This window comes from Eptatretus burgeri, chromosome 6, assembly GCF_056783735.1.
Source record: "Eptatretus burgeri isolate ZD-2024b chromosome 6, Ebu_testis_v1, whole genome shotgun sequence".
NCBI classification, from domain to species: Eukaryota; Metazoa; Chordata; class Myxini; order Myxiniformes; family Myxinidae; genus Eptatretus; species Eptatretus burgeri.
Window position 1 is genome coordinate 58,356,373 of NC_140966.1, and position 13,304 is coordinate 58,369,676.

General features: G+C 43.6%; 1 protein-coding gene across 3 annotated transcripts in view; it reads right to left on the reverse strand.

The window, feature by feature from the left end:
* Positions 1-78: 78 nt before the first annotated feature.
* Positions 79-13,304, reverse strand: part of RMI2 (RecQ mediated genome instability 2) — a 17,964-nt gene continuing 4,738 nt past the window's right edge. For all 3 annotated transcript variants that reach the window (XM_085885202.1, XM_085885201.1, XM_085885200.1), the window contains exon 3: positions 79-1,635. In XM_085885202.1, the coding sequence (XP_085741328.1) occupies positions 1,487-1,635 (149 nt within the window). In that variant the 3' untranslated portion in view covers positions 79-1,486. The remainder of the gene's footprint in view (positions 1,636-13,304) is intronic.

Here is a 13,304-nt window from a genome sequence, read left to right on the forward strand (position 1 = left end):
ACCATGAACTCCCCCCCCCCCCCACCTTAACTTTAAATGGTTACAAACAGGCATTTCATCGGACAAATCCAGAGCAACCTCTTTGGAAACTGTTTATTAAATACAGCTTCTGTTGGTGTTCACCATTGTCGCAAAAATATTAAATAAAATGATTTATTTATTCAAGTTATGAATATTTTTGGTAAAAGGGGGGGGGGGGGAATCACTGCAGTTGTCACAGTTGTCTACCAATGCAATAGGATACAAAATCTATTTTCAGAATTTGCAGCAATTCACCACGGGTGGGGGGAGGGGTGGGGGGGGAGGCGAAGAAATGTGGAATACTTTAATCACAACATAAATATAAAGATAGTGTTAAAAGTCAGTCATAAAAAGAAAAGGGATAGTTCGACATGGTTCAAGGGAAACTAAAAGTAGAATTTGACCTGAATGTGATAATGGATATGCCTGCGTCAACAAACTAACGTTTTGCTTTCAATTAAAGATCACATGAAAAAATTAAAGGTCACGAGAGAGAAAAGAGAACATTAGAAGACAGCTCCTTCTAAACCAAGTTATGGTCTGCAAAATGGGTTTGAAAGGGCACATGACCATTGACCTTTTTAACCCAAAATTAAATCGGTTCATCTTTGTATTACAGTCCATACTTGTGTCAGGTTTGGTTGGAATCCCTTCAATACTCCACAAATTATCGTGTATAACCAAAAAAAAAACCGAGTAATTCGACTGCGTGCAGTCGACGGGTGTGCCTCCACTCTCCCGCACAAACACTTGAGTGTTGACATATTTGACCCTTGACCTTTATCATATCTGGCCCAAAATCTAAGCAGTTAATTTCCCTGTCTAACTTTACCTTTGTGCCAAGTTTGATGAAATTATGTCCAATATTTCTTGAGTTGGGGCGTAAACAGTAAAATTTTAGAGTTTGACCTTGACCGTTATCATATCTGGCCCAAAAGCTAATCACTTAATTGCTCTGTCTTACTTTACCTTTTTACCAAGTTTGATGAAATTCTACAATTTGCTTCTTGAGTTGTCGCGTAAACGAAAATCCGGACGGACGGACAACCCGGAAACATAATGCCTTAGGCACCCTTGGTGCGAAAGCATAAAAACAATAATGGACAACCCAAAAGCATAATGCTTACGGCCTTCAGCTGCGAAGACATAAAAAACTAAGCAATTACAGCAAAGTACAGGATGGAAAGATTCAGAAACTATACCTGCAGCTCCAACTTCAAATGAGAGGTTCATAAATGATGAGACAAAATTAAATGTAATTTGCTAAAAAAAAAAAAATCTGACAAACAAGTGTTTTTGCATCCTGTGTTCTCATATTATGCACTTGTGGAAACAATGCCATGAAAATCACATCAGGAGTTCAGTCATCTCGTCATGAGTACCACACCCACACTGCATTAACCACCAATTCAAACATTCAGTGGATGGAAATAAGGCACGGTGCCAAACCATGTCCAAGTGAAGATCAAAGTACGTATTGCTGCAGTTCCAAGACTTCATCTTTCCACATGTGTTTGTGGAAGGGATTATCAGAAAGTGCCATCATTTTGATCGCTTTAACAACAGGCTCTGGGCTGTGTGATTGCAGGATTCCATACACCAGCACGTACTTTCCTGAAAGGTAAAAAGTATGAATAAGTGAAACAGGTCCACCTCCACAATCATAGCAAAAGTCACGGGACACAATTTGGTGCTATTTATGACAGGTCTTGGTGTGCCACCATTCCATCTAGCGTAGGATTATCCCCATGCTCTAATCGCAGCCTGGAACACAACTCAAACCTGGGCTCCAATTTTTTTGACTGTCAGTTGCATTCTCCAGTATGCATACCCGAGTTGGTGGTTGCTGTCAAGCCCATCTTCTAAGCTCCACCTCAAACCTTGGAATCGCAATTGAACAATATGTACCTGTGCATGTCACTTCACAAAACCAATTTCTACATTTTAAGGCTTCAGGATACTGGTGCAATACACCATGCAATGACCACACTTGGGGTGGCTTCTGAAAGGGATAGGGTGACAAACTCTCCTGGGAGAAGTATCCCACACTGTGACCAGGTGATTATGAATCCTTGTTGGAATGATCATGGACGATGATGGGCTGAAATTAAGCAGTGAGATCATTTCTGCATTATACAAGGCAACAGCTGGAAATTCAAGTATACCTCTTACCCAGAAAACCGCCAGCTATTTTAGCTGTTTTCAACAAAAGTATTGTTGCGGTTCTGTAAAAACGCATGCCTCCAAGGCAATGGCACACAACATTCAGCAATCACAAAGCAGTTATTTCAATAGTTATGTCTTAGTCCCTTCCATATGTCTTGTGGGTAAAAGGGGAAAGATGCATTGCGTGAGACTCTTGTAGTCAGGTCTTTAATGTCTCGTACATCTTCACTTTAACCTTTGACCTTTTCCCTTCTGTTACATGAACTATGCAAGCAAGAACACACGCCACACAAATAAGAATGAACAACATGCTATGGGCATCTCCAGCATGCTCGTGCTGTGAGCGCTTCCTGCTGACAATGCACAATACATTGTTCCTTTGGAGTGTGCATGTCAATTCCCAACTGCCACCTCACCTCAGACTTCATCCCGCTCACCAAACCTTACCACGTTCACCACAACCGCTTCATACATCTGGGAAATATACCCTCGCAGCAACCCACACCAACTCGCGACTTTTATTTACCCATTTCTCAACGAGCGCCACGTGGCACTCGGCTTTCACCATGGATGGCACGTGGCGATCATCACTCGCTACAAACGCCACATCGCCACCATCTCTCACTACGGATGCCAAGACAACAGCACCCTGCTCTATAACAGCCGCAACTGCCTCGTGATCGTCAAATCTGCACCGAAGCATCAAGGGACCTGGAGGGGACGCGGGTCGAGCTGCTTCAAGGCATAACCCGAAGCGCAAATGTGTGCTGCGGCTTATGAAGGGACCTAAGGGGAGTGTGAGGATTTCGTTATAATTCCATGATAGAATGAAGAGCAGCACACGTTCGGGGCCGGAGCACGCGTCCGAAGACTGTGGCCCTATGTAAAGCTCGGAGCTCCGAACCGTGTCAAGGTTAGCAAGTAACTAGCCCATTTAAAGCTCTGAGGCATGTTGGAGTGTGGCTAAGGCCACTGTGGTCCAACAGAGGAGCGGGATTTTGCCTGCAGCTCGTGATCCCGTTCTCGGCCCCTCCCTTCATCTGGGCCCATAGAAAGCGCAGAGCGGAGTCAGTTCTCTCTCTTCGCTCTCCTCTCTTTTAGGTCAGTCGCTCGTTCGGTCAGCCTGCTCATGGGTCAGTCCGACAGTCTGCTCGCCTGCACAAGTTCATCCGGTTTGCCCTGCTCACTGCTGCTGCTGCTGCTGCTGCTCGCCTTCAACTTTGGTGCTGCTGCTGAAGGAACGTGGAGCCAGACTGGATTGGCAAGCAGGCAGTCAGCGAGCTGGTTGGTGCGGAGTGAAAGGCGTCGCGAGTCCCCGTGACCAAGCGAGGGGGGTGGGGGGGGCGAGAAAAAAAATTACACACGACTGCCACGAGATGGGGCCGCTCCGTTCGACCAATCCTCAATAGGTACAGACATTTACACACAGATAGGATGAGGACTTTTTCCTTGCACATCTTTTTCTTCCATATTTCTTTCCCTTTGTCTCGTCTACTGTGGACGCAAAAAAGAACATCAAAGCGGGTGAAGCCCGACTTCTTTCACGGGCAGAACCCGAAGGAGTGAACAAACTGACTCACATTTACATTTTCCTCTTGCACGACGCTGTACCCCAACATTGCCATACACCACTCCTCACACTTCCACACTCCAGGCACATCCAGTATTCCTCCCACCTACCTCTCCCTAAGCGTTCTTGGTTGCGTTGGTCTGCTGTCCACGCCAGGTATTGAGACGTCGTTTACCCTCACCTGCTTTCTTTCTCTCTGGGCTACAGTATGTAATCATCCTTGGGTGTGTGTGTGTGTGTGTGTGTGTGTGAGACAGAGACAGAGACAGAGACAGAGACAGAGACAGAGACAGACAGACACATATGGCGCCTGTCCTTGCTCATCTTTTGGCGCACCCCACAAATTCCTTGCTTTCCCTACTGTATGTACCAATAAATCCCATTCACTGTGCCACATTCCTTTCCTCGCATTCTGGTTGTAAATGAATGCACTGTGTAGAAATGTTCCCAACCCATTTTCATCTTCTCCTTCATTGGTCCAGCATAGCCCACACCCCAGCACAAACCCGAGGATTCGCTTCGTAGCATGTACGTGCTTGGCAGTTCCGTTTGGCTGCATCTGATCCGGTAAGTAATCTGGTTAACACAAGTACCGAGGGCTCGTTCCCTGGTACTGAGATCACATGACCCTTAGGTGAATGGTTTGTTAGACGGAGGACCCTAAATCACATGGTCAAGTTGTTATTGGTGTTCATGCTCGATTAGCAACCCGCCGCGTCATGAAGTTATACATGTGCGATGACCTGCGATTCCGGCGAGTAACCTGAAGCAGTTCTTCCCTCGTTGTTCCCCCGTGACGCTGGACTGCTACCGTATACCAGTGGGGAATAGATTTTTCCTTTCTACGTTTGAAAATAGTTAAAACGGTTAACTTGGTCCGCGTATATTTTTCATGAAAATGTAGGTGTATTTTGGTTGTATTCTTTTAAAAAAAATACATGGAACTATGATCTATTAAGTCATGTGAAAATGACAATAGGACCTTCCTATGTTGCTGAATAAAGGCTCAGCTGACTGGACAACTCCAAACAATTAGAATGGAACACAACTCAAAACAATACAAGTATTGAGCTCCAGCTAAATAGCAGTCCCACCTTTTGTTTATATGTGTGCTCTCCTATCACAATAACTATAGCTGTAAACTTTTAAATAAAGAAATCATTCTAATCACTCATTCTTCATTTACTTGAGATATTTAGCTGTTTGAAGAATACAAGCACAATCCACATCATCGAATATACAAGAAAAATAAAAAACATTAAAAAAAATGTAAAAACATAGAGGGATTAAATGTCCAAAAAAAACAACCAAACAAGGTTGGAATGACACCACATTATTGATGCCACAATACGACACTACAATCCTTTTCTGGTTTAGCATCACGACATCTTTTGACATTATTCCATCATAATCCCACAACAAAAGTAAAATGTGTGTGTGTATCCTCCATAACTCCAAAACCATAAAACCTTGCAGCTTGAAATTTTGCATGGATACGAAGAAAACTCCAAGGAAGTGAATGACTGAAAATTGTGTTTTTGGGCTGATTAAAACACCCCTTTTGAAGACAATTAATGGCCTTATTTAATTATATCCTTCATCAAGAGATCCTCGGCCACCTCGCTCTCGGGGGTTTTAAGGCGTTTCCTGGGTAGCCTCGCTGGGGTCTCAAGCCACCATATTTTTGGCCGGCTCAACCTTGCTTTGACTTTGAACAGGACGCAATGATTTCTTAATGATAAAGTTTTGTTTTTTGTGTTTTTCCACTTTCCTCAACAATATTATCGAATGCCTGTTCATCATAGCTACAAATTGCTGGTTACATTGCAATGCTTATAAACGCCTGGAGACATCAGTGTTTGTTCCTTTAGTTCATTTCCACATATGTGATCACCACGAGTTGCTCTTAAATTCAGAAGAATTACAAAATTTAAGCTCCAGAATTGAGCTTACAAGCAGTTCTGACTCCTAGAAAAGTGCTCATTTGTCCAATTCAGACATATTTGACATTTCAGCCATCTCCAGGAGGTGTATGCTTAATACGACAGTCGGTGATTGCCAATTGCATGCCAAGGGAACCGTTTCTTATCAACCATTTTGTTGGAGTGCTTCAGCCAGCGCTCTACAATATTTGTGCTGTCACCGAATACTGTATATAGATCGACTTAAACAAAGTTCAGGGTGACTCGCCTGCATTGGCCACATTTTGTTGTGCGGTGCAACAGGTGGTGGCTGACTCGCTGAAAATGTTGGTTCACGAGTCAGTAAGTGACCACTATATTCGTTATGGGTGTGTGTCAGTCTGTCTGTCTGTCCCGAGCATAGCTCCGTGGGTTTTGATCTGATCCTGATAAAATTAGGGTGCGAGGTTTATATCATGATCTAGTTGTGTTTTCCTGAGAATGGGTATGCTGCACCAATTATGGGTCGAGCCATGCCCAAAAAACATGTGTTTTTAGGGGGTAGCCGATTTCAAGTTACATCTTCTCCGAGGGGGTTTGTCGAATCCAGCAGGGGTTTCGGTATTTTGTTAGCCCATTGGCACCTGCATAGCCCCACGGAGCTCGATTTTTTTTTTTTTTCATTTTCATCCCAAGGTCAAGGTCACAAGGTCACAAACTTAAAAAATGTCAAAAAAAATCGACAAATTGGGCATCGAGCTCCCCGGGTTTTCAACTGTTTCGAATGAAAGTTGGTATGCAAGTAGTGCTCTTCGAGTACTACAACTTTCATCAGTTACGTTTTTCCCGATTCCCGCCAGTTTGCCTGTGGCGTCCCCTCGATGGTCAAAAAATAAAAAAGGCGACCGTGTACATTGCTCGTGAACCATCGCCGTCTCCAGACTTGTGAAATTTTATTTTCCACAGAGTTTCCTGTTTTTGACGACAATATATGACCCGTCACTTCAGCAGAGATAAATACAAGTAAAAACTAGAAGGAAACTCGGAGCCCATACCTCTGTCACGCAATGCCTGATTACGAGAACATATCAGGCTCATTACATTTTCGCAATATCCAATACAGTACGACTGCATATCGTTTTTGGCCCCATCTCTCAATTGTGAAGAATCACTTTAAAAACTAAATAATTCTCGTATCCAGATCCGGATTCAGATCTTCACCAAAATCGAATCAATTCATCCTTGCCACACACCCAACCTGTCCACCAAGTTTCATCCGGATCCGTGCACAACTTTTTGATATATCGTGCTCTATATTAGTTTATCCCTATCTCTCAATGGTGAAGAATCACTTTAAAAAATTATCAGATCCGGATCCAGATCTAAAACCAAAATCCAATCAGTTCTTCCTTGTCACACACCCAACTTGTCCACAAAATTTCATCCTGATCCGTCCACAACTTTTTGAGATATCTTGCACACAAACAGACAAAATGGGGTGAAAACATAACCTCCTTCACCTTCAGTGGCGCAGGTAATTAAACGTTTTGCTTTTAAAAGTTTCTTCAAACGTTTTGTGCATTGCGTGGTAAAGCCACTTGGCACGTTCTTCAACATTCAATTGCGATATTATGGTTCTACACTGGAGGTAGGAAGGCAAAATAAATTAAATGATCACAATGAGAAAAAATATATTTTCAGTTCTGAAGTAAGGAATCGCCACATCACGGCAGGAAAGCATGATCACTCTGTGTAGCCTGGATTTGAATCCCAACCCACGTCTAAACTGTCCTCCCGGTGTTTCACGGGCCGGTTGATTCATTACTGTGCGTGTCGTCTCTCAGATGGACGATAAACTGGGCGTCACACATCTGCCGCAATCTCTCCCAACCCTTTGCACTCTCTTCCACCCCTATCCCTCTTTCCGACCCCTCCCGCCCCCTCTCTCTCTCTCCCCCTCTCTCTTCCCCCCCCTCTCTCTCCCTCTCTCTTCCCCCCCCCTCTCTCTTCCCCCTCTCTCTCTCTCCCAACCCTTCCCTGGTCCCCCCTGTTGAGGGGATTGTAGCATGTACGAATTACATTCAGAGCCGACAGGTGAGATGCAAAGGTCGCTACATGTACGAGCTGACAGATTTGAATGTTCCCACCCTAGGGGTGTGTGTGTGTGTGTGTGTGTGTGTGTGTGTGTGTGTGTGTGTGTGTGTGTGTGTGTGTGTGTGTGTGTGTGTGTGTGTGTGTGTGTGTGTGTGTGTGTGTGTGTGTGTGTGTGTGTGTGTGTGTGTGTGTGTGTGTGACGATTCATGGACCAAGCTGTGAAGTTTTCTGTTGTCAAAGTTTTGTGCCGAGGGCTCTCTTCAGGATCGTCAATGAGCCCTGGATAGCTTTGAAATGTAGTTCGTTTGTTATAATATTCCCAGCGATGGTTTTTAGCTCACCTGTGAAGTAGTTCCGGGGAGCTTCTGGGATGGCGTGTCGTCTGTCCGTCTGTCCACAAATACTTGCAACTTCTCAGAAACTATACATACAATTCCAATGAAATTTGGCCCTAACCTTCCTTCATCACCCTTGATGGCATAAAAAAAAACGGGGTCTAAAGGGGTCTACAGAGGGAGTTTATGGGGTGGGAGGGGGGAGTGGGTTTCCTCTTTAAAGAGGTGTTCGCTTTCTTTTCTGAAACCACACACACAATTTCGATGAAACTTGACCATAACCTTTTATCACCCATGGTGTACCAAGGCTTGTTCATGGCATTAAAAAAATATCCAGAGGTATTTACTTTCTTCTCAGTTATATATTTTGTGGGTTATCCATGCCTACCAGTGGTTGCCTGGTTTTCTTATCCAGCCGCTACCAGGTGAAGGCCCAGGGGTATTGCCCCTATTTATTGTAATGCAAAAGTGTGTGTGTGCATGTGTTCGCTTGTGTGCTTTTTTTTTCCTTTTTTTTGAGGTTCTTTGTCATCATTCCGGTAGCTCCAGCCCTCACTGGTACAACTTTGGCATTCTTTCACTTCCAGGATCTTCTCACTTCATTTTCGAGGTCTTGGTGTTTGTTCATTTTCTTGATTTCTGCATCATTTAGTCCAAAATAACTGATGTCAACACCTCAACAAGTAATGCCTTCTTCTCTTTTTTTTTTGTCCCCAAGTATATCTGGTCACAATGCTTTGTTTTCGATGTTCACGCTCGATGGGATCTTTGGTCGTACGTGAGCGGAAGGTACTTCCATGTTTTCAGTGATTACTTTTGGTTCATGTTCCCACAAATTTTCTGGAACTGGAATGTCAAAGTTTTTGCAGATGTGCCAGTGGATTAATTTACAAATTCTGTTGTGTCGTTGTGTGTACAGCTGTTCTGACATGTTTTTATTTTTGTGTATGTGTGTTCGGTCATTAAGCATCACATATCATCATTGTCTTTACTTACCCCACCTCCACCCCTCACCTTTCTCCCTTTGTTTTTTATATATATATATATATATATATATATATATATATATATATATATATATATATATATATATATATATATATATATATATATATATATATATATACAAATTTGGAATTCGATTGCACACAACATACAGGTTCCTTTAGTCAGCTATGTCGATAAGTGCTTGTTCCCTAGATAGCTCACCTTCCATTGTTTAAATGTTTAGAAATCGATTAGATGCGCTGCGGATCGATTTAATAGTTAGGGAGCGAACAATAGAGACGTCCCTCCCCCTCTTCTGCGAAGAGGAAGAAGAGCCCTGCCGTCCTGTGATTCATGACGTCAACTACTCCCTCCCACCCGTAGTTGAGCGGATCACGAGGGCATGAGTCACGCCGGGCGCGGGGGAGGGAGGTGGAGAAGGATAAAGAGGAGATCCTTTCTTTGTTCGTGTTGGGAGTGTAGTGGGGGCTGCATCGTTCAGCAGAGCTTCGGGTCCTGTTTGGCTTGGGTTCGGGTTGAGGCCTTCAGAAGCTTTTTGCTTCTGCAGAGGAGTTGTTCAGCAGAGCTTCGGGTCCTGCTTGGCTTGGTAGGCTTTTTGGAGAGCTGTTTTGTTTGGAAGAAAGTTGAGCCGGTTGTTCGGCTCGAGCTGCGAGTGGTGGCTTATTCTTCTTCTTGGTTCGTGGAGCTCTTTGTTCTCCGTTTGGTTCCCGGCTTGGTGCGACTCATCGACCTCATCTTGGAAGTTGTTCCTCGGGGAAGCGACACATCGATGGGAAGGACCGGTGCCTCGTCTCACCAGCACGTGTTGAGAAGCGCGGGAGGATTCGCTGGAGCTCGGGAAGGATCGCGGCTCACGGCAATTGGGTCCAGCTCGCTCTCGCTGGAGCCCGGGTCCGAACAACTTGACCACATGAGGTGGAGAGGTTCGAGATAGGCTCTAGGTTTCAGCTCACCTGTCCTCCGAACTGGAGCCCGTTATTAAAGGCCTCAGCCACCATTACTTGGATGTGTGTGTGTGCGTACGTGTGTCCGTGGGCCCGTCTAATAAGTAGGAAATTGTTAAGTGCTTTGTGTGCTGTAAATCATTGTATTGCATTGCATTTCGTAAAGTCTGAATAGTTCCTCATTATTATTATTAATAAATACCCCAATTGTTTAAGGTTTTCAGCTCGTCGCATCGATTCTTTCATTGACTGAGCATTTCGTGTGTTGGGAGTTAGAAAGCCGTTGGTTTGCCGTAAAAGGGGGACATTTGGACCGACGGTTCTCGGCGATTAAGCCGCTCGGAATCGTGCACGGGACAGGCTCGCCTCGGCGGTTTGTTCCGCACGAGTTCCGTCGAGGGTGGAACACCCCGGTAGTTGGATCACGTGGGTATTTAGATACATTGAAGATTGGCAATCGACCCTACCCCACGTGATCTGCCCATTGGCGTATTTCGGTTCTTGTACAAGGACCCGTCGACTCGGACTTATCCGGGTGGCGATCTATATTCCGGGCGATCAGTCGGGCCAACTCGACTTGCGGCTCCGTCGGAGCGGTCGGTTGGCGGCCGACCCCGGCATCGTAACAATATCTTTCTCCTCGCAGTATCGCAACGTTTGGTGAGGAATAGCTCTCCCCACCTCCCTCCTCCCCTTTTCCTCACTCTTCCCCCCCCACTTTCCTAGCCTCCCCTCCATCCTGCCTCCTCTCTCTCTCTCTCCTCTCCATCCTCTCTCAACACCCCCCCCCCCTTAATAACACCGTCAGTGAAGCAACAGCTTGTATTTGCAAGTTATGAGCATATTTAGAACAGTAATTAATGAGAACAGCACTCAATAGAGCACATACCTCCAACAGGCTGAATAATTTACTGTTTGTATCTCACCGATGGGCCAAATCTACATCCGGACCTGAACCCAAATCTAATCGGCTTGTTCTTGTCACCTTGTTTTGTCATACCTCATCCACAACTTTTTGATATGTGCTGTCTATCATTTTTGGCCCCATCTTGCAAGATGAAGAATTACTTTAAAATAATTTGGGATTCGGATCCTCACCAAAGTCTAATCAGTTTGTCCTTATCACACACCCAACCTGTCCAACATATTTCATCCGAATCCATCCACAACTTTGAGATATCCTGTTCACAGACAGACAGGGGTGAGAACATACTTAAACCCCATCCACCTTTGGTTGTGGAGGTAATAATTGTGTCAAAATGCCAAACGGAAAAGTCACAGTGAGTATGAATAATCCTTACCCGTCTGTCTTCCACTACGCAGTGTGACAGCCTTTTTCTTTATTTTTTTATTTTTTTAATCACTTCAGTGCTTTTATTTACTAGCTCATCCCCCTGGTACAGTGGGAGACGTGTGTGTGTGTGTGTGTGTGTGTGTGTGTGTGTGTGTGTGTGTGTGTGTGTGTGTGTGTGTGTGTGTGTGTGTGTGTGTGTGTGTGTGTGTGTGTGTGTGTGTGTGTGTCCACATGCCTGTCCATTTGCCTGTCAATGCCACAATGTTTACCATTTGACCTTTTGTCATAAATTTTTTTAGCAAACATATATATATATATATATATATATATATATATATATATATACATATATACATATATACATATATATTATAATATGGAGAAGAATAATCAATGAAATTCACAAATTTTTAGCTGGTGTTTTGGTCAAGTTTAGTTCAGTACAAAGCAGCCATGGACAGGCTTTGCGTTTTAGGATGCCCTCTCATGTTGTTTTTTTCAATTGTTTTTTGAAACGAGGTGTGAACACAAGCACAGATACACGAATATCGTTTGAAACGTTTTTTTCGTTATACGACGTCTCAAAACACTCGTGTGACAGCGACCATAGAGGGCATGGTGATGAGGAGCTTTTGAATGTTCGCAACCTCATTATCATGGAGTACTCCATATGGAGGGATGATATGGGGAAAAAATGGCTGCCCATTCAAATGTGCATACAATGATAGGCTCAAACTCCTACAGAGTGAAGTCATAAGCATTTAAAAACCATACCTTTTATTCTTGAGCATTTTCTGAACTATCAAGACGTAAAGAGGCGCCAGAATACATTGCGAAAGTAAAGGATCGTGGGGGGGGGGGGGGGGGGAGATGGACAGTACCATTCCAAAAGTGATACATATCCAAGCCATCCTCCAAATCAACTGAAACGAGTATAAAAACAATTCAATAACATCGATGGATTGAATTCATAACAAAATAACAAAATCTATACAACATTTAGCATTTTATTATTTTTAAAACGATATTCGTATTGACATTTCCACACATATGAACCAAAAGCCAGGATTGAGCGGGGAGGGGTAAAATGTTCAATAAGCCGAATTTAATAACAGAGATGGATTTAATCCACACCAAAAGAACAAATATATCAAACATGAAGCATTTTATTACTTTTTAAAATTATATGCGAAAAATAAAATTTAAAAAAACATTTAAAACACGAGAAAAGTTAAGGCCGTCCGCATCCGCTTTCGGGACATGTATAAAATTTGGTGGTGTGAGTAGCGAAGACGGGGAGATTGTTCATGTGATGTTCATCACAGCCTTTTTAGATGCTGAATGCCTCAAAATATAAAACAACACATGAAGAGGAAGATGAAAATAGACATGCAAAATGCAAAGCTCATCTGCATTCAAAATGTATAGCCTTTTATATTTGTCAGTTAAAAGCTAGATGTTGTCGTATTTGTGAGTAAGCATTAGTAAATGCCTGGAAATTAATGATTAGAATTGATGGTTACATGTCATAAATTTTGTTTAGCACAGATCGGTAAATTGTAATATAAACTGCTTGGTGTAATGAGCTGATTTCGACTGTAGATGGCAGTCTCGCACTGTAAACTGCCTGGTGAGATTTGTGAAAACGTTCCAGCATCCTCAGACAAAACTTCCAGTATCGACTGGAGTCGCATTTACTGGAAGGCACGGGATTGTTCTGCGATACTAAATAAACCCACAAGAGAGAGGTGTAGAGAGACGGGTGACATGTAATGAGACGTGTGTTTCAATCGTCCGCGTGCTCAATTTAACTATGATGAGTGAACGAGGTGTTAATGTCCAGAGTGGTTGTTAACACGTGGAGCCGATTATAATCGGGTTGATTAAAACTCATTAAGATTGTGTATCGGGAAGGAATTCCTTTGAGCTCTTCAATCATCCTGGATGGGCTAGTGTACGAGAGAGAACACC